Source organism: Apium graveolens, chromosome 8 (assembly GCF_009905375.1).
Source record: "Apium graveolens cultivar Ventura chromosome 8, ASM990537v1, whole genome shotgun sequence".
NCBI classification, from domain to species: domain Eukaryota; kingdom Viridiplantae; phylum Streptophyta; class Magnoliopsida; order Apiales; family Apiaceae; genus Apium; species Apium graveolens.
This window is the reverse complement of record NC_133654.1, coordinates 112,432,687-112,454,494: the sequence shown is the minus strand read 5'-3', so window position 1 is coordinate 112,454,494 and position 21,808 is coordinate 112,432,687. Positions and strand designations below refer to the sequence as shown.

Genomic DNA, 21,808 nt, shown 5'->3' with positions numbered 1-21,808 from the left:
CCTAAATTGGTGTTTCGATTATTTTAAAAATATTTTTGAACGATCCAACCATATGAAAGTCAATAGATATATATATTAGTGATATAACGAAAATTTCATATCAAAATAATTTTATTTGGTTTGTCATTTTAACAGTCAAGTATTAGTTTGACTAGTACAATTAACTAGTATTTAATCCTAAATTGATGTTACGATTATTTAAAAAGAAAAATTGATCGATCCAGCCGTATGAATGTCAATAGATATATATTAGTGATATAACCAAAATTTAATGTCAAAATAATTTTATCTGATTTGCCATTTTACCAGTCAAACATCAGTTGGACTAGTACTTTTAACTAGTGTTTATTCCTAAATTGGTGTTTCGATTATTTTAAAAATATTTTTTAACGATCCAACAGTATGGATGATTATATATATATATATATATATTTATATATATGTATATTAGTAATATAATCAATGTTTCATATTAAATTATTTTATCAAAATATTTAATTTTTTACTGAAATTCTTGAAAAGTCACCCAAACAAATAAATGTTGACATTAATATGGTTGGATAATGAAATTTCTCTCTTTTGATAACTTACGACGAATTTTAATTTCCGTCGTAAATATGACGATCTGATTTTTTCCATCACAAATATTTCGTTGTAAATTTAGATAAAATATTTTTTTATTCAATTTCAAGTTAAAATTTTAATAAAAATAATTAACTTTCGACGAAATATTTAAATCGTCGCAATTTCAAATAATTTTCATTTTTGTTTAATCGTGTCGTGCATAATTTTATTAATAAAATACAAAACTTACGACGGTTTTGTGTTTCGTCATAAATAATTACGACGTTTTACTTTTTTCCGTCGTAAGTTGGGAGCACATTTTTTTCCGTTGTAAGTTGACCGTCGTAATTGGCCTAATTTGTTGCAGTGCTCGTCGTATGCTATTTCATTGGCCCCTTAGCTACGAACCCTTTTGTCATATTGATTGGAGCACGGCGTGCTTCACAGTTCTCTTGGTCTGAGCATATCTCAATGTTCTGCAACATGTGCTGCACTTCATGAGAACCTGCATAAAACGTATATGGATTAGCATCAGAAATTCAGCATAAAAATAAAAGAACAAGCGTCGAATAATATCAAAGTAATCAATAAATTTTCCACTTTACTTTTGAGGGTGATTCACCGTAGCAATGTGAGAATTCAGTGCACCAAAACAGAAAGGTGCATACTTGCTAGTGCCTGAAGATTAAACCAGTAACCAGTTGATTCTAATCTCAAACAGAACATAATAACAAAAGTACAATACTAGACTATATTTGATACCTAGTTTGGGCTCAAGCATCTGCAACAGTTTGACTGATATTTGCACATAAACATGACAGAGTAAATAAGGTACAATAATGGACTATTCAGATCATTGTTGAAAGAAAATATAATGAAAGGACCACCTCTGATTACCAATTGATGTTTATAGTTAGAGCAGTAGCAGCCCCGTTTTCAAGTTACATTTTTATTCCCAACTTGGGTATCTAGTACCTTTATCTAAGATGATATACATAAATGAATTTGCTAAAAACAAGGGTTCGAAAGCCTTCCTTTACATTAAAATTTAGCATATCCTTTTAATTCAGACCAATAAAAGAAGCAAGCAGAAAGTCCCACAAAACCAATGACACTAATGCAGGTACAGTAGGACAAACACAGAACAGTAACATAACAACACCTAAAGAAATGTCAAAAATGAAAATTCTTAATAAAATTTTAACATCACAAAGAATGAAAATTCTTAGTAAAACAAAGTAATTTGTTTCAGTTTATAATTTACCCAGGGACTATATACTGGGGAGAAAACTGAACAGCTACCTCTACACAAATAGATGAGCAATAAGAGCTCAGGAATACAGGACAAACATTTGAAAGGAAACCACTCACAGTGAAGAAATAACATATAATGATTAATGTGCATTTTAAGAAGCTACTTTACTTCATTAATCAAAATATAGTACCAATTTTCTAGTATGTCACAAGAGACCAAATAAAACACTAGCTTAGAGAAATGAAACAGACCTCAACCTTTAGATATAAGAAACAACATACCTTGTTTAAACTCTATTTATAAGTCGGAGTCCCCTCTGCTACAGCCTCAAACGTCTTACCAGGAACAAGTTCTGGGACCTCATCGTCGTCATCTTCATCTCCTTGAACGGCAGCTGCTTCAGCTTGTGCACCTGGTGCCTGCTTCTGGAACTGTTCAGCAAGCGTCCTCAAGTAGTAAAGAAGTTACTCAGGGTTGTACCCCCTAAGTTTCTCAAAATTGCTTCAACAATGGAGCAATTTGGGAATGTTGATGAGATGACAATCGAGGAGACAGTGGGCTCCCTGAAGGCACATGACGAGCGATTGCAAGGACAGTCTGAGAACAGCGGGCATCAATTACTTCTTACCAAAGAATAGTGGAATAAGAAAGAAAAGGAAGAACACAAGTTATTGTTAACCAGGGATGAGTGGCTGAAGAGAACAAACAGAACACATGGCTCATCTGGACAACATTTTCAAGGAAAGGACAATGTATGTTGGGTGAAAAGTAAAAGCAAAGTGCGATCTTTTCACTGCAGTGGCTACGGCCATTTCGCTGTGGAATGCAAAAAAACAAAACAAAACCGAGAAGCACTCATTTTGCAAGTCCTGGAGGAAGAGCCAGCATTGCTTAGATTGAAAAAGGAAGAAAAAGAGGAAGACCCGATGATGATAAATGAGGAGAAGATAATTCCAAAATTGGGTTCTGAAACTGGTGAGAAAATGTCAGAATTTAACTTGTGGTACTTAGACAATGGGGCTAGCAACCATATGTCAGGACAACCGAAGAAATTTGACGAGCTGGATGAGAGTGTAGCTGGGAATGTCAAATTTGGTGATAATTAAGTCGTGCATATTAAGGGAAAAGGCTCAATTACACTCCTGTGTTACAACGGGGAAACCAGAATTCTAAAAGAAGTGTACTATATTCCCTCTCTACGCAACAACATTATAAACCTGGGTCAGCTCTCAAAAGATGGACACAAGGTGATGGTGAACGAAGATAGGAAAGCCGCAATGAAGGAAGTTGTTAGCTATATCATGAATCAATGAAGGAAGTTGTTAGCTATATCATGAATCAAGTGAGGACACAAATGCACAATAGAAAGAGATCTTCCGTATGACAAGTTTTAATTTGTAATTTATTTAATAAGTTTTTCCAACTATTTGTATATGGAAGTAATAATTTTCCAAACCTCTTGAAATTTGAAAATGCAAGTCTTTATTTTTTCATAAACACATTTAATGTAGGGTCTAAGGTGTGATATTAATTTTAGAATCTATATTTCTTTTTTATTTTTGTGTAAGAGATTTGAATGTTCTTGATATAATGTATTAGAAGTTTTTATTGTTACCCATATAGGTCTTTATTTAAAAGGGATTGAGGGTATCTTCAAAAGGCCTCGTGCAAATATAGCCATAAGAAAATGGGTGAAATTGATGTGAAGGCCATTAAGAAAACATGTCGACTATTATTAATAACATGTTGTAAATCTTGAATTACTTAATTATAAATAATTTAATAATTGCATGTATAGAGAGAATAAAAGTTGAATAGAGAATTGTATTTCAATATGTTTCAGTATATATGATTTCAATAACTGAATGTTCTATTTATAGAGTTTGGTTGACAAGTCTTACTAAGGAAACTATCTAAGTCTTTTTTTGATAAGCATCGTAGTTCTTCACTAGTAAATTTCGTAAGTCTTCCTTAATAAGCTTTACAATTCTTCATTACTAAGTTTCTTCTCTAAGAAGCTGCACAAGTCTTCCTCGATAAGTTTTGAGAGACTTTCTCGATAAATTTTATAAGTCTTCTTAATTAAGTTTTGATAATAATTATTATATAAAATTATAACACTCCCCCTTGATTGTCAAATGCGAGTTTACTATAGAGATTAACTGTCGTCAAAACTTTGTAAGAAAAAACCCAGTGGGATAAAAACCTTGACGAAGGAAAAATAGTATAGTCTCCTCATGAATGTAATATCTCACACTGTAACATCTTGTTGTAGCAAGTTTCTCAATCCCTGCATGCCAATATTATTTCGTAGCTTTTTAAATATTGATGTGGGCAGTGACTTTGTAAGTAAATCAGCAAGATTATCACATGAGCGCACTTGGTGTACATTAATATCACCATTTTCCTGTAGCTCATGCATATAGAATAATATTGGTAAGATATGCTTGGTTCGATCCCCTTTGATATATCCTTCTTTCAACTTTCTGATACAATCTGTATTATCTTCAAACAAAATTGTAGGACTGTTTGAAATACTTGATAATCCACACGATTCTTGAATATATTGTATTACAGACATTAGCCACATACATTCCCTACTTGGTTCATGAATTGCAAGTAACTCTACATGATTTGATGAAGTTGCTGCAATATTCTATTTTGTAGACTTTCAAGAGATAGTAGTGCCATAATATGCGAATAGAGAACCTGTTTGTGATCATCCAAAATGAGGATCTTTCATGTTACTAGCATCTGCATATCCAGTCAGTTGTGATTTTGAACTATGTGGAAAGAATAACCCGAGATCAATAATCCCACGAAGATATTTGAGTATGTGTTTAATCATATCCTAATGCATTTTAGTTGGATTAGAACTGAATCTTGCCAATAGGTTCACGGAAAAAGAAAGATTGGGTCTTATGTTATTTGCAAGACATATAAGACCTCCAATAGCACTAAGATATGGAATTTCAGGCCCAAATGCATCTTCATCTTCGTTTCTGGGTCAAAATGGATCCTTTTCAACTTCGAGTAATCAAACAAACATTGGTATCATTAATGGATTAACTTTGTCTATGTAAAACCGATCAAGAATCTTTTCCGTATAAGTGGATTGATGAACAAGTACACCAAAATGTAAGTGTTCTGCCTGTATGCCTAAAAAAATTTTGTCTTTCCAAGATCTTTCATTTTAAACTCAGTTTTTAAATATGCAGCAGAATTAGTACTATTTTCGGAAGTACCTACAATATTCAAAACAGCCACATATACATCATTAATAATAAAACTAACTGATGACCTTTTGATAAACACACATGGACACACTTGATTATTAACATATCTATCATTTAATAAAAGTTCACTAAGCCTATTGTACCATATACGAACATAATATTTTAAGCCATATAATGATCGTTGTAATTTGATCAAGTATACAGGTCGAGGCTTAGTTTCATCTATCTTTAATCATTTGGGGATTTTCATATAAATATCACTATCAAGTGATCCATAAAGGTAGGCTGTTATAACATCCATAAGAAATGTTTCCAATCTCCAACCAATCCATATATATAAGAAAATGAAAAGTGACTCCATCCATCACTGAAGAGTAAGTTTCCTGGTAATCAAATTCAGGCCTTTGCGAGAATACCTAGGCTACCAGCCGGACCTTATATCTCATAATATTATTTTTATCATTTCATTTTCGTACAAACAACAATCTATTCCCAGTAGGGCTCACACCAGCTGGTGTTTGGACTGGAGGTCCAAATACATTTCTCTTGCACAAGGATTGTAATTCTTCTTGTATTGCAATTTTTTATTTTGGCCAATCATCTTTGTCGACATTCTTCCACACTTTGTGTTTCATGATCGGAGTTCAAAATAATATCACATGTCACATAAAAAGCATATACATCATCAACCTCAATACTCCCATGATCCAATAATTTCCTATTCTAGGCATAACTTAGTGAGATGTCATAAATTACAGGTACCTTTGCTTCTATTGAAGCAAGTGCCACTTCTGGGGCAATATCCTCTTTTGGAGGCAATACTACTTTTGGTGGTTTTGTCACAACCACTTTAGGGGATTTAACGTCTTCATGAGGTGATACCGCTTTTGGGTATTTGATGTAGCCACTTCAGGGGCTCAAACCTCTTTAGGGGGTAATAACGCGTCTGGGGTATTTTCTAGAACACTTGCCACTTGCGGGGCATATCCTATCAATTTCCGTTTTCCTAGAAAAACATCTTTTGCATTAACAAGTCTACTAGGCTTCTGGAGTGGTTTTGAATAACCAACCAATTCTTCAAGAATTGCTTTATGAATTGGGATTTCAACCTTTTCCGGTAAATTAACAGCACGTATATGTGATTTTATGACATGTCTACAATCATTAAAAGCATTTGGAATTTGATTGACAAAATTTTGCATATGAATGATTCTTTTAACCTCATTTTCACATTGTTTAGTACGTTGATCAATAACACTTAATTATGATGCATTTCATGACAATTCAGAATTCAATTTATTCAAAACATTTTATCCCCCTAATGGAGGGAATACAGACCCATCAAAATGACAATTATTAGATCGAGCAGTAAAGTCATCACCAGTTAATAGTCATGATATCTTATAATAGATGGTGAATCAAAACCAACATATATAACTACTCTTCTTTGTTGTCCCATTTTAGATCTTTGTGGAGGTGCAATTGGAACTTATACGGCACAACCAAAAATCTTAAAATTTGATGTATTAGGGGTTTGACCAAGAACTAATTGATGTGGAGATTGTTTGTGGTAAGAATATTGTCTTATCTTAATTATATTTATGGCATGAAGTATTGCGTGAGCCTAAATAGAAGTGGCTAATTTAGATTTTAGAAGCAAGGGTCGTGTAATAAGCTGCAGTCTTTTAAATCACGATTCCGCTAAACCATTCTGTGTATGCGCGTAAGCTACAGGGTGTTTGACAGAGATTCCTACTGACTTACAATAATCATTGAAAGTAGCAGATGTAAATATATCGGAATTATCTAGTAGAATTGATTTGATAGGATTATAAGGAAATGGGGTCATAATTTTATTATTTGAGCAAGAAGCTTAGCAAAAGCTATATTTTTTGTCGAGAGTAGAAAAGACATGAGACCATCTAGTTAAACCATCGACTAGGACAATTAAATATCTAAACGATCCAGATGATGGATGAATAGGACCACATATATCACCTTGAATTCTTTCGAAGAAATCTGGAGACTCATTTTGAAGTTTAACTGGAGATGGTCGTCCAATTAGTTTTCCCAATGAACATGTTAAACAAGGAATTTCATTACGTGTTATGACCTTTTGATTTTTAAGGGGATTTCCTGTAGAATTTTCTATAATTCGACGAATCATGAATACTCTTGGATGACTAAGTCTTTTATGCCAAAAGGTGAGTGATTTTGGATCTATAATTTTGGGAGTAGTGATACTATGAGACTCGATTACTCTAATTTCGGCAGCATATAATCCAGATGAGATTGATTGTAATTTTTTTAAGATCTTCTTATGTACTAAGGTGATTGAGGTGATAGGGAGATATTTTTTTTCATTGTCTCCAGTATAAACCATTAAGATGATTATCTTAAAAACTCAGAAGAATCCTAATGGATTTGCTAGAATATTGAGCATCATGTATGTAAATTTATGTCTCATTTCGTAGTATAAGACTGGATTCCCAAAACCCTCTATGATATTTGATCTTCCCAAAATCGTCCAAACATGTGAGTTGGTTTTACTCAACTTTGAGAAATATTTCTGATTTTATAAAATTGTGTGAGTCGTAACGCAGTCAATAATGCATATATATCCCATATTAATGATGTGTATATATTAGTGAACAAAAATTTTATTATGAAAACAACGTACATAATACAAGAACATAAAACCAGTACATGAAAGCAAAATATTAAAATAAGAACATATAAAATATAACATCAAAGAAATACAAATGAAATCTAGTTATCTAAATCATAATAAAGGTTAGCACGAATGTCTAGTTTATGTGAGGTCTTTTTAATCACGTCAGCATCAAAAATATTTTCACCACAAAAAATCAGTTTTGAGCTTATTTTGAACAAGGCCGAATTATATTCAGCGATAGATTTAAAATCTTGCAACCTTATATGTATCCAGTCATAACGAGCATGTGGAAAATAGACAGGTTTTTGGTGATCAAACCTATCACTGAGATTGGTCCAAAGGGTGACTGGATTTTTCACAGTTAGATATTCAGATTTCAAATTTTCATAGATGAGGTGTCTAAGAAAAATGATAGCTTTCGCATTTTGTTCAATAGTTGGGGTCTTTTCTGATTGTATGGTTTCTTTTAGCCAGTTGGCATTAGGATGTAATTCCACATCGAGCACCTAAGACAAATAATTATCACCAGACACATTCAACGTAACAAACTCTAATTTTGCAAGATTTGTCATTCTGAATGTAAAATAAATATTAAAACATGATATAATGCTTCACAAATATATTTAAACAATTATTTTCATATAATAACATATATGATACGATTAATACAAAAGTTACGATGGCATATCCATCCAGAAAAGTTTTGGGTAATACTTGACGACATAGCCATATTTATAAAATTTAAACGGTAATATAAATAAATAACGATAATAGTTAAATAAAACTTATTTGGGTAATACCTCTTTCGTGAATAGAGCTTACTTGGAAAATACCTATTTCGTAAATAAAGTTTCATCGGGCAGAGTCTCGTGCTAATAACGTGTTATAAATAACGTTTTGTAAATCTTGAATACTTGATTATGAATAACTTAATAATTTTACATATAGAGAGAATAAAAGTTGAAGAGAGAATTGTATTTCAATATGGTTCAGTATATATGATTTAAATAACTGAAGGTCCTATTTATAGAGATTGGTTGACAATTTTTACTAAGGAAGCTATATAAGTTTTCTTTGATAAGTATCGTAGTTCTTCACCGGTAAGTTTCGTAAGTCTTCCTTAATAAGCTTTACAATTCTTCCTTACTAAGTTCTTTCTCTAAAAAGCTGCGCAAGTCTTCTTCGATAAGTTTTGAGAGAATTTCTCGATAAGCATTATGAGTCTTCTTGATTAAGTTTTGACAGTCATTATTATATCATATTATAACACCGACAAGATTTTCAGCTCCTAACAAAGCTATAGTCTAGGCCTTGGAGCTCCAATCCTTATGCAATATAATACAAGTTTCTGTAAAAGGAAGTTGTTAGCTATATCATGAAAAGGCCCAAAATAAAGAGATATTGTGTGTGAGAAATTTAATTTCTACTTTATTCAACATTTTTTCAAACTGTGTATGTGGAATTAATAATTTTTCGAGCTTCGAAATTAGAAAATGTTATTATATTAGTTTTTTGTACACATTTACTTCCATGTAGTGTTTGTAATTCTAGAATCTATTTCTTTTATAACTTTGTGTATGAGATTTACAATTCTACAATCTATAATTTTTTTTATAACTTGGTATATGAGATTCAAATGTTATTGATATAACATTAGCTTATATATTTGATCTATAGGCGTAATGAAAGATATTCTTTATGTAAAATATTTTCTACTAATAATTTAAAAAAAATAGTTAACATAATGGAATGATAATACACTAAATTATGTCAATTATTTTTATATTGATACAAAAATTGTAATTTAAGTTGGGGAGTTTTACCCGACTTAATGTTTCATGGTGTAAAATTATTTTCAGTTTATAAGTTTTTGTAATGTTTGTTTCAGATTTAGTAGAACTTTTCGAAGAAATGTTTAGTAGGGGTTTGTGAAATTCTTTATATATATAATGTCTTTCTTCTTTACTTACCAAGAAAATGTTTTTCAAATAAGGAAATATTTTGTTAGAGAATTCATGAGCATAAAAAACTTACCTATTAAAATAATTAAAATTTCGTCCATTCCGAGTGGGCGAAGATTCAAAAAAATTCAAATAAAAAAGTCAGAGATATGTGCGGAGACTAGGATTTGGGTGTATGTACCAACCTGTAGCTGGATTCCCCGTTTAATCATTTCCTTCCGGGATCCCGAAAAGATTTTTTAAAAAGATTAGGTTTTTTAAAAATAAAGGATTACCCTTACTTTTATCAAACGAGGGTGGGGAAGAGAGAATAAGAAAGAAATGGAGAAAAAAAGAAAGAAAAAGATGCATATGGGGATGAACAACATCTTGTGGAGATTATGAATTTGTAGTTCGTGGTATTACGATCCTTGTGATTTGGGGTCGTGAAAATCGTTGTTAGGATTCTCGATAACTAAGATTTCGAGGTAAATATATCTTCGTCATTATTTTTGTCTTCATATAATTACTATAAATTTCTATATATATCTTTTTTATCCAATTTTGCATACCCGAATTCTTGTTGTGTATATGATTCATTATTTATCGGATTCTGCACTACAAGAAATTCAGTCTCCTACAACTGTTATCAGACAACGGTTGAGAAGAAACCCGTCATCCCGAAAATAGAAACAACGGGCTTTTCTTTGTAATTAAAAAACAGTTGTCCTGGTTGTCGTATAATAACAGTTATAGCTGATTCTACACACTATTGTCTAAGTTGCATGCTTTGATATATTGACACAACAGTTCTTTGAGGCTCTATTGTTTAGAACGCTTTACAACAATGGTGTCCACATGTTGTGTGTATATAAATTCATTTTCATCATAAGACAATGGTGTTTGGAAAAAACATTGTGTAAGTTAGACAATAGTTTATAGAAACCAACGTTTTACTGAATATCAGACAACGGAGTTTAAATACCATTATCTAATGCAAACTTCATAGACAATGGTTATTGATACCGTGAAATAATGTGTTTCATACAACAGTTTAGGATATGGTTGTTTGAATTTCACGTTTAGAAGACGGTTTAGGATATTGTCATAATAAACTGTTGTCTGTTTAATGAAGATAGAAAAAAAAATTGACTTGTATATGTCACATCCCAGTTACACAAACCAAACACCAACATACCACCAAAATCCAGTCCATAGATTAACCAACCAACAGCAAACTAGAAATGGTCAAAGCGGAATTGTAAACCAATTCTAATAGAGTAGCAAACCACATCAATAAATTTAGTAATCAGTACATGAATTGGACAAGAAATTCAAATCAAGTTGGAACTCAAACAGATCTGTTTCGACAAAGACTTCCACAAACAACAATGAATGTTAAAATGAAAATGGGTAGACAGTTCTCGTGGCTTGGCTTTGCTAAGTTGCATGCTGCTTAGCCACAGTTTTGAAGGACTTGTGTTATGACCGACGCCAAGTAAATCTGCATATATAGAAAACATAACATTAACGTTAAGGACTAGAAGTTTGATACCACAAATTGTATAATTTTATCATTTGCAATAATAAACATATCTCCGGCCGGCCTCCTGTCGCCAAGCAATCCATAATATTCCTATGTGTTTGTCCGCCGAATGATTATTTTTGCTATGATAAAATCATCGTCTATTATAACCAAACAAACTCAAAGTCAACTAGATGATGATTTTACCACGGCAAAAGTAATCTCATCAAGGGGTTGAGCAGAAGTACATGTAGATATATAATGTGAGTTTCACCTATAAGAAAAATACAAGTGAGCAGCAAAAGGATTCAAAGCTGTATAAATAATCCTATATATTACCATTATGGAAGCTGAATCCATTCTTCTTCCTCTCGCATATAACTAGCGTTTTCATCATCATGTTCATCAACATTTGGGAACAGGGGCGTTTGTAGCTCATTCTCAAGTTCTATTTCTATAGAGCCATCATTTTCCTCATCAGAGTGGTCATGAAAGTTCTTTTCTGGTAGCTTTAACACCACAGACCAGAATTTCTCAAGAGGATCAACAATGTAGCAAACTTGCTTAACTTGTTTTCCTAGCACGAAAGGATCATTTACAAATCCTAATTTGTTCAAATTAACCAATATAAATCCCAAGTCATCGACCTTTACCCCTTTGTTAATATCTACCCAATTACAACAAAATATAGGGACCCTGAATTTATTATAGTCTAACTCCCATATACTTGTTATAACTCCGTAATAGGTCTGTGCAGTATGTTTAATAGTGTTATCTTTTTCAACAAGCATCAATGTATCAGCAACAACAGAAACACCACTACACTGGACTTGGCGATTATCATCGTGATCCTTGGTGCTATAACTAACACCGTTGATTCTATAACCGCTGAATGTAGGAACATTCTTGTTAGGCCCTTCTGCAATCCACCTTATCTCATCAGTTATGCTATTATGATCATGGAGCAATTCTGTTTCAATCTGTCCAAAAACATATTATTTATACTAGTCATAATATAATTATAATATTATAATATGGAGTTTGAGTGTATACTTATAATTAAGCTACTTTTAAAGTAAATGAAATGAGTTACTCCAATATTAAAGATATATTTTACACCCTCCTATACCGAGAAATCCTTAAGCAAGGACTATATAAATATGCAGATCATACTTGTACTTGGATTTAGGTTTTTTTGACTCATGCTCCAAAATCATGTGGAAGTCCAGCACAATTAGTAATTAGAAAGAGGGCTGTGTTTTAAATTGTTATTGGAATTTTTTGAGTTCCTATATAGTTGTCACTTACATTTTAATTAGGATGACATAAAAGTAGTAATAAAAAGACTAATAGAAATCTTACCTTTTTCTTGAACCATATGGGGAATTTATCATTTTGCTTGTTTTTTAGCCATACTTGGTCATTTTCATGCTGCGGGTATCTTTCCATCAAAGATGCCATATGTTCACTACAAGTATAAAAAATTGCTTTAATAGTGAATCATGAAAAGGCTGAAAATAAATGAATAACAAAATACACACACACGTTAGTAACTTAATCAAAATATGGCCTGATGTCATTGCTATTTTGCAGAAAACATATGTGTGCAAGCTGCAAGTCCTCATTGCTCGACTTTATGATTGTCGCACCGGATAGAGGTCTGGTTATTCCATTTTGCTCATCCCTACCCTTTTTTGGCAAACCTATGGTAGCTTCTCCAAAATTGACCAAACATTCAACGCCCTCCTCGGCAACATATGCCTCTGCAATACAGCCTTCGGGATGAGCAGGTTTGCGTACATATCCCTTAAACGCCTTCATATATCTCTCGAAAAGGATACATCAAACGAAGAAAGATTGGCCCGCAAAGCTTAACCTCTCTCACAAGATGAATTGAGAGATGGATCATCACTTTAAAAAACGAAGGGGGAAAGTGTTTTTCTAGCTGTCATAATGTTTCCACCAATTGAGATTGCATATTTTCCAATTTATCTACATCGATGACTTTACTGCAAATTGCTTTGAAAAATAGGCAAAACCATATTATTGTGCCCCTGACTTGCTTTTGTAGTACTGACCGAATCGAAATTGGAAGCAAATGATGCAATATTGTGTGGCAATCATGAGATTTCATTCCAACAAGCCGAAGTTTTTTCATATTAACAAAATTCTTGATATTTGAACAAAATCCATCCGGTAACTTGAACTGAAGAAAGGATGAGCAAACTACCTTCTTTTCTGCATTTGATAATTTCCATGAAGCCAAAGGTACCTTCTCTTTCTTTCCGGGAGTTTTTGGCCTCAGCTCCGTTCTTATTCCCATGTCAGCCATATCAAGACGGACAGACTCCCTATCTTTTGTCTTTCCAGGAATATTTAGCAAAGTTCCGAGCAAAGATTCACATATATTTTTCTCGATGGGCATCACATCGAGAACATGCCTCACCGGCAAAAACTTCCAATACTCAAGTTGGAAGAATATAGATACCTTCTTCCAAACTGGTCGAGCTTCACCTTTCTTCCATCGAGATTGGCGTTGTGTCTTACCAAAGACATGGTCCCTTAGATGATGTACTCTTCCAAGAACTTGCTCACCAGTTAACGGAATTGGAGCAACACCCTTCTCAACAGTGTTATCAAAAGCTGATTTTTGCTTTCTATACGGATGATGACGGGGCAACCACCTCCTATGCCTCATAATCACCGTCTTCCGATAATGAACAAGCCTAGTAGCCTTTGTGTTGTCAACACAAACAATACAAGCACTATATCCTTTAATTACATTTCCTGACAAGTTCCCCAAGGCCGGATAATCACTTATCATCCATAATAATATCCCCCTTAGTAAGAAAGTCTCTTGTTTATATGTGTCATACACTTGTTTCCCGCGCCACAACTCTTGCAGATCTTCTATAAGTGGTTGCAAGAACACGTCGATATCATTTCCAGGCTCAGTCAATCCTGATATTAACAAGAAAAGCATAATGTACTTTCTTTTCATACAGAGCCAAGGTGGAAGGTTGTAAACCGATAGCAAAACAGGCCAACTTGAATATTCAATACGGTTGCCATGAAAAGGATTGAAACCATCGGAGGATAAAGCCAACCGAAGGTTCCTACTCTCTTATGCAAAATCAGGCCACTCTTGATCGACATTTTTCCATGTTTGCGAGTCAGCCGGATGCCTCAGTTTACCATCATGTTCTCGCTCTGTCTCGTGCCAGGTCATGTCCTTTGCAATCTGAGGTGTGTTGAACAAATTTCTTATTCTTGGTATCAACGGAAAATACCATAAAACCTTTGCAGGGACTCCTTCATGTTCTTCTCCTTTCTTATTCAATTTCCATCTAGAGGCCTTACATATACGACAAGTTGTCTCATCTTCATCTATCTGCCCACGATTTAAGAGACAATTATTTGGGCATGCGTGTATCTTCTCATACCCCATTCCTAATGCACATAAGGTTTTCTTTGCTTCATTGAAAGAACAAGGAATATTGTTGCCATCCGGAATCAAAGACCCAATCAATAAAAGAACATCAGAAAAACATGAATCAGACATACCATGCTTCACCTTCAAGTTGAATAACTTAACCAAAGCTTTCATCTTACTGTAATTCTCACAACCCGGATAAAGAGGTTCATGCTCAGCTTCCACGTGATTGATGAAATCTGAAGAATCTGAAGAGAAATCATCATCATCTTCGCCAGCTTCACCCATTCCTGTGTACGCTTGGTTAACAGATCCAGAGGAGTCACTTTCCTCCTGTGGAGGACTTTCTACCGGATTTGGCTCCCCATGCCATATCCAGCGTGTATAAGTTTCATCAATGCCATATTGGAAAAGATGATTTTTAACAATCCGAGCTTTCCAAGATTTATTGTGTGCGCACTTTAAGCAGGGACAACTTATTTTGTCTTCATTATACCCATTCTCAAATGCAAACATCAGTAAATCGTCCACTCCTTTCTTAAACTCATTTGTTCTTCTATCAGCTTTTAACCATGATCTATCCATCTTTTGACTTGAACAAACTGAAAAAGAGAAATGGCAAAATGATATGGTCAAAATGACACAACTACAAAACGACACAACTACAAAAACGACATGGTCAAATAAGATGAATCCTTTTATTGGATACATGGTCAAAACGACACAACTAGAAAAACTGTAGCTACACTAACATAACAGAGCAATGATATGGTCAAACCTGCAACTCCAAAAATAGAGCAGAGATGTATATTGAGCAATAATAAGCAAAAACATCTAACACAAACATAACATTGAGCTACAAAAACATAACATAACTACAAAAACTAACAACTATATTAAACTGCAATGAGTTGAGCAGAGAACATTGAGCTACAAAAATATAACATAACTACAAAAACTGCAACTATAAAAACACAAATTAAACTACATCTAAATGAGTTGAGCTACAAATTAAACACAAATTAAACTAAAAATTAAACACAAACAAAACTAAAAATTAAATAGAAATTAAACTACAGATTAGTTGACCTAGATTAGTTGAGCTACAAATTAAACAGAAATTAAACTATAGATGAGTGGAGCTAGATGAGTTGAGCTACAATTTAAACACATATCCAAAGCACACATAAATTCAAGTAAAATATAGTCCCCAAATTACTAAATGGAGGAGCTCACATATAAAATCGAAGGCTTAAACACCAGAAACACTAGAAACAACGGAGGTTGAGTAGGTGGAATTACCTATAACGGAGGTGAGTAAAAGGAGGGAGCCGCCTCCGTGATGAAGAAGAGAGTAAGAGAGTAAGAGAGTCGATGAGATGATAAGCGAGGAATGACCTAATTTCACTATGCAGTTGTTCAGACGTAATTAAAGCTCAATGACTGTGATATACGGGAGCAAAACCGAATAACTGCATCATGTCGATGAATCACTAACTCGGTTTTCCATTTTAACAAGATTACGGGTTGTGAGATATAAGGGTAAAAAACCGAATTACTACATCATGTCGATGAATCACTAATTCGATTTAGGATTTGCGAGATTTCGGGTTGTGTGATATACGGGAAAAAAACCGAAGTACTGCATCATGTCGATGAATCACTAACTCGGTTTTCCATATTAAAAAGATTACGGGTTGTGAGATATATGGGTAAAAAACCGAATTACTGCATCATGTCGATGAATCACTAACTCGGTTTAGGATTTTCGAAATTTCGGGTTGTGTGATTTTCGGGTAAAAAATCGGATTAATTCATCAAGTCGATGAATCTCTAACTTGGTTTAGCATTTTCGAAATTTCGGGCTGTGTGATTTTCGGGTTAAAAATCGGATTAATTCATCAAGTCGATAAATCTCTAACTCGGTTTAGGATTTTCGAAATTTCGGGTTGTGTGATTTCCGGGTAAAAAATCGGATTAATTCATTAAGTCGATGAATCTTTTTCTCGGTTTAGAATTTGCGAGATTTCGGGTTGGGTGATATACGGGGAAAAAACCGAAGTACTGCATCATGTCGATGAATCACTAACTCAGTTTAGGATTTGCGAGATTTCGGGTTGTGTGATATACGGGAAAAACCGAAGTACTGCATCATGTCGATGAATCTCTAACTCGGTTTAGGATTTGTGAGATTTCGGGTTGTGTGATATACGGGAAAAAAACCGAAGTACTGCATCATGTCGATGAATCACTAACTCGGTTTAGGATTTGCGAGATTTCGGGTTGTGTGATATACGGGAAAAAACCGAAGTACTGCATCATGTCGATGAATCTCTAACTCTGTTTAGGATTTGCGAGATTTCAGGTTGTGTGATATACGGGAAAAAAATCGAAGTACTGCATCCTGTCGATGAATCACTAACTTGGTTTATGATTTGCGAGATTTCGGGTTATGTGATATACGGGAAAAAAACCGAAGTACTGCATCATGTCGATGAATCTCTAACTCGGTTTAGGATTTGCGAGATTTCGGGTTGTGTGATATACGGGAAAAAAACTGAATAACTGCATCATGTCGATGAATCACTAACTCGGTTTAGGATTTGCGAGATTTCGGTTTGTGTGATATACTTATCTGGATTATTTAGGGTACATTATATTCATAATCTGATCTAATTAATATGATATACTTATTCGTATAAATTTATCAAAATTGTAGGATAAAATTAATTAATTGAACATATAATGTATAAGATCATATTTTTAACAATACACTCATCCGTATAAAATTATCGAAATTGTTGGATCAAAATATTATTAACAAAATATTAACAGAACCGTTGTTACAGAGGCCGTCTAATTACACATATTTAGACAAAACTGTTGTACCTAAATCTAACATGGTTGTTTCTTAAAAATTATTTTCACTTATTTTACTTTTAATAACAAAAACAATATTATAGGAAACTGCATTGGCCGTTAGGTGAAAGCCAGCTTGCAATCTCATCCGTTGGTTTGATTTTTTGTTTCCCCCCAAATCTTTTTTTTCTCCCCCCATTTTTTCCCGGTGTTGTAAAGTAACATTTCAGCTCATTTCAGCTCATTTCATCTCCTCGCAACCCATGATCACTCAACCCCAGCTTAGCGGCGATTTCAACGATTATACCCACGATCACTCCATCTCCAGCTTAGTAAGGTATATGCTCAACCCTAGAGCAAAGATTTCATAGATTTTTGGGGATTTCTTCTTGGGAGTTTTCAATTTCATAGCTTCTTATTTTGGGGTTTTTCTTGGGGTTTTTCGATTTCATAGATTTGGGGGTTTTGTGTATATGGATTTGGGTGGTTTTTTGATTATATGTATTTGGAGTTTTCATTCGATTACAAAATTTGGGGTTTTGTGTATAAAATTTTGCATACAACAGCTCAATCGATTAAGGTTGTGTTTATTCCTTTTTATGCTATTTGTATTCCTTTTTATATGGTTGTTGACTTGTTTGTTGAGGTGTTTACTGATGATTCTTGTTTGGGTGGTTGATGATTCATTTTTATGTATTTGGGGTTTTTATGATGTTTATATTCCCTTTTACTGATGATTTGAGGATGTTCTGGTTGGATGATTTGATGATTTGGGTGGTCGATGATTTGATGATTGGTTGCCTTGTTTGTTGAGATGTTATATTCCTTTTTATGCTTGGTTTTGTTGTTTTTTTTTGTAATTTTGATTTTAGAAATTGAAGTTTGATAAATCGGATATGGTTAATATGCTCATATTTGCTGTACCTGGGTTTGATAAATTAAAGTTACCTGGGTTTTATATGAGTTGTAAAATTTGAGCAAATGAGACTTTTATATGTTAGCAAATGATATGTATCTAATTATATGTTATCTGATATAATTCATGGATTAATATATGTTTTTTCTGACAAAATATCAAGCATATATGTTGTCTGAATTGGAATAATTTTACGTGAATCTTTACTTATGTATGATTTGCTGAAGATATATGCTAGTTTATGTTCTAAAACAAATAATTATTAACTAAATGACAATTGGAGACGTCTATAAGTCTTACTGGTATGCTAGTTTATATGTTAGTTTATATGTTAGCATATTTGACTATATGCTAGTTTATATGTTAGCATATTTGATTATATCCTAGTTTATATGTTTTATGTTTGTTATGTTTTATATGTTTGTTTTTCTGTGGCATATAGATTATGGCTACACCTAAAAAGACAATCGATTTAAAGAAGTCAGAGTTAAAGATGAGAAAGTCACCAAGGATAGAGAAGAAGAGGAAGGAGTTTAAAAGGAACAACCGATCTTCATCCCATCAGAGTACGATGAATGTGATCAGGGCTTTAAGGAAGACAAGGTCCTGTAACAACCAGACACCCATTGAGACCCCCACCTCATCCACTTCTTCCCCGAAATCCATAAAGAAGAAGGCTATATCTGAAACCTTGCAGAAAGAAATTTCGAAAAAAAGGAAGCGAGCGAAGCCTGTTACCACCACAAATGATAGTCAAGGACTAAAACTGCTTAAGCGAGGCTGTGTAACCATGCATCGAATTGTGAGATGGAAGATCATGGGAAACAAACTTACAGTAACTTTTAATGGTAAAGGAGGGCCGTTTGGTCCTGAAGCGGCAGAGATGCAATCCTATATTGGGGTTTTGGCGAGAACCAAACCACCAATATGGCATGATAGCTGGAAATGTGTACCTGATGAAGTAAAGAAAAAGATTTGGGACTGTGTGCTGGTAAAACAAATTAAAAATATTATGTTGATTTGCTTCTTTCATTATATATTCATTTTTGAAATTGTTTTTTTTAACTTGCTCATTTTTTAAAAACTGCTTATGTTGATTTTGTACTGATGTCTATCTGATATTTTTTAAATTGCTCCAATATGTAGATGGCTTTTGTTTCGCCTTTGTCCGCCAAGAAGTTGGTTTTATGTTCGGCGGGTCAAAAATGGAGGGAGTTTTAAAGTCGGCTGACGACACATTACATTCTCCCTTATCGAGATCAACCTAAAATGCCGGCATATCCTCCTGCGGATTTTTCTTTTATAGAAAAAGTGCATTAGGATATATTTGTTACTGATCGCACGTCACCTGAGTTTTTGGTATGTTTCTACTTAGCATTTATGAAGCACTTGACGACTTGTTAAGCATTGGAACAATATATACTTACTAATCATCTTATAACCAAACTTGTGCTTTTTATGAAGAAATGTCATGATGAAGCTGTAGGAAGAAGGATGATAAGTGTATATCCTCATCGCATGACTCGAAAATGTTATGCTAACCTCGAGAATGAATGGGTAAGTAATAGTGAAACAACTTAGTTATTACTCAAGTAATGTGACTGATGTTTATACTATTACTAAGGAGTTCATCTACATATGAATGCAGTATCAATCTCATCCAGATGAAGAGGAAGTTGATCGATCATCAACCCGGGTCCTCGCAAGGAAGGACAAAGATGGAAAATTTTTAAGTGACGTTGTTCAGAAAAAAGCAGAGGAAATTGTAAGTAATAAATTTGTGTCTTAATTCAGTTTGTTCACTACCTCGTCATTTAATTAGAACCTTTTTTCCCTAAATTGTTAGCAAACTTTGAATTATACTCCATGTACGAGTTTGACAGTTACATAATTGGATTAGTCTTTTTTATGGAAATAGCACATACTAATGATATGGTACTCATAATATTGTAGGAAAAAGTGAAAAAGGAGGTTAAGGAAGGGACACTAAAAGCAGAAGGTGTTGACGATGTTTTGACCCTGGCGCTTGGTAAGCCTGAGCATGGTGGGAGGGTCCGTGGCCAAGGTGTTCATGTAAAATAGAGCATTTACTTTGATCTCCCTAGGAAAAAGAAAGCTAAGACAATGGATGAAAAGATATAGGAAAGAGTTCAGAGATTCATGGCAAATGAAACTCCAAAGATTATCAAGGAGAGAGATGCTTTCTGGGCTGCAGAAATGGAGAAGCTCAGGGCAGAGATTTTGAAAAAACCTGTACAACAAGATGGTAGTCCGAAACACACTTCCCAACAGGCAAGTTGTCACTCTGATGACGGGGTTGACGGGGATATAGGTGTAAAGAATCCTTATACACCTGAAGCTGCAAAGAAGAAAATTTCGGTTGAAAAAGAGGGGGGTGTTCAGAAGTTTAAGAGGATTGATACTTTGTTTATTGATTTTGCGGAGGAACGTGAGGATACTCAGAAGGTGGCCGGGGAGGATGAAAGTGTTAGGTTTGTTGAGGAGAAGACATGTGAGCAGGTGAAAGTGAATGCTTTAGATAATTCTTTCATGAAATTGGCTGTAGGATCGCTCAGCAACATTGTAGCTTGTGTGAGGATTGATGAAGTAGTCGTTCCTGAGGGTGGAGAGCAGACAATTCATGGAGTAAGACTTGGCGAAGAGAATGTAAGAGTGTCAATCACTTAAGTCATTCAAGGTGATGCCAAGATTCCCTTCCCCATCGCTGATGAAATTGTGACTGTGGAACAAGCCGTAGGAACTTTTATCCCATGGCCGAGAAGCCTGATAACCTCAGGGAACAGTAACACTTCTAATGTTTTCTCAGCTCCAAAGGTCATAATCTTTTTCTATTAGTATTTTTACTGCATGTAGTACGTATTTCATACTATTTTAACATGGTTATTTTTTTGCAGAAAGGCAAGAAAAAGAAAATGAAGAAGACGTTTAAAGTGGTTGCAGATGTTGAACCGGAGTTTGTGCTTGAGATGGGTGAAAATTACCCATCTGCACTTAATCGCTTGTGGATATGGGCACAGTGTGCCCTAGCTGATGGGAGGACTGTTTCTTTTGACCTATGCAAAGAAGCCTTTGCCTTGACAATGAAACATGCCATTTATTTATCAGATATTTATGCGGTGTGCTCTGGAGGTGAAATTTCAGGCTCTGTCATTTGCCTTTTTATTCAGTAATTTTCTTCACATATTTAATTATTTTTTTGTAGATAGTCCCTTATCATACTCTACTCACTTCTGCTCATTTTATATGTAGCTTGTTAAATGACCATGTCAGAAAACAGAAGATGAGCAGCATGATAAGGTTTGTAGATCCGAGCACAATTGGTGCCATCAGATGTGGTATGCAGGCCAGAGGTCACGTGCACTGGCTGCACATTTTAAGAATGCTA

At 34.2% G+C, this 21,808-nt stretch overlaps 1 protein-coding gene and 1 long non-coding RNA gene across 2 annotated transcripts; both read right to left on the bottom strand.

Annotated features, from left to right (window-relative positions):
- Positions 1–660: 660 nt before the first annotated feature.
- Positions 661–3,075, bottom strand: LOC141678880 (uncharacterized). The gene is made up of 3 exons (XR_012557944.1): positions 2,101–3,075; positions 1,170–1,242; positions 661–1,069 (listed from the first exon to the last, which is right to left on the bottom strand). It is a non-coding gene; the product is annotated as an uncharacterized LOC141678880 (long non-coding RNA).
- Positions 3,076–14,318: 11,243 nt separating this feature from the next.
- Positions 14,319–15,212, bottom strand: LOC141679867 (uncharacterized). Its single transcript, XM_074486241.1, has one exon. The coding sequence runs from the start codon at positions 15,210–15,212 to the stop codon at positions 14,319–14,321; it is 894 nt and encodes a 297-aa protein (XP_074342342.1).
- Between the last annotated feature and the right edge of the window lie 6,596 nt (positions 15,213–21,808).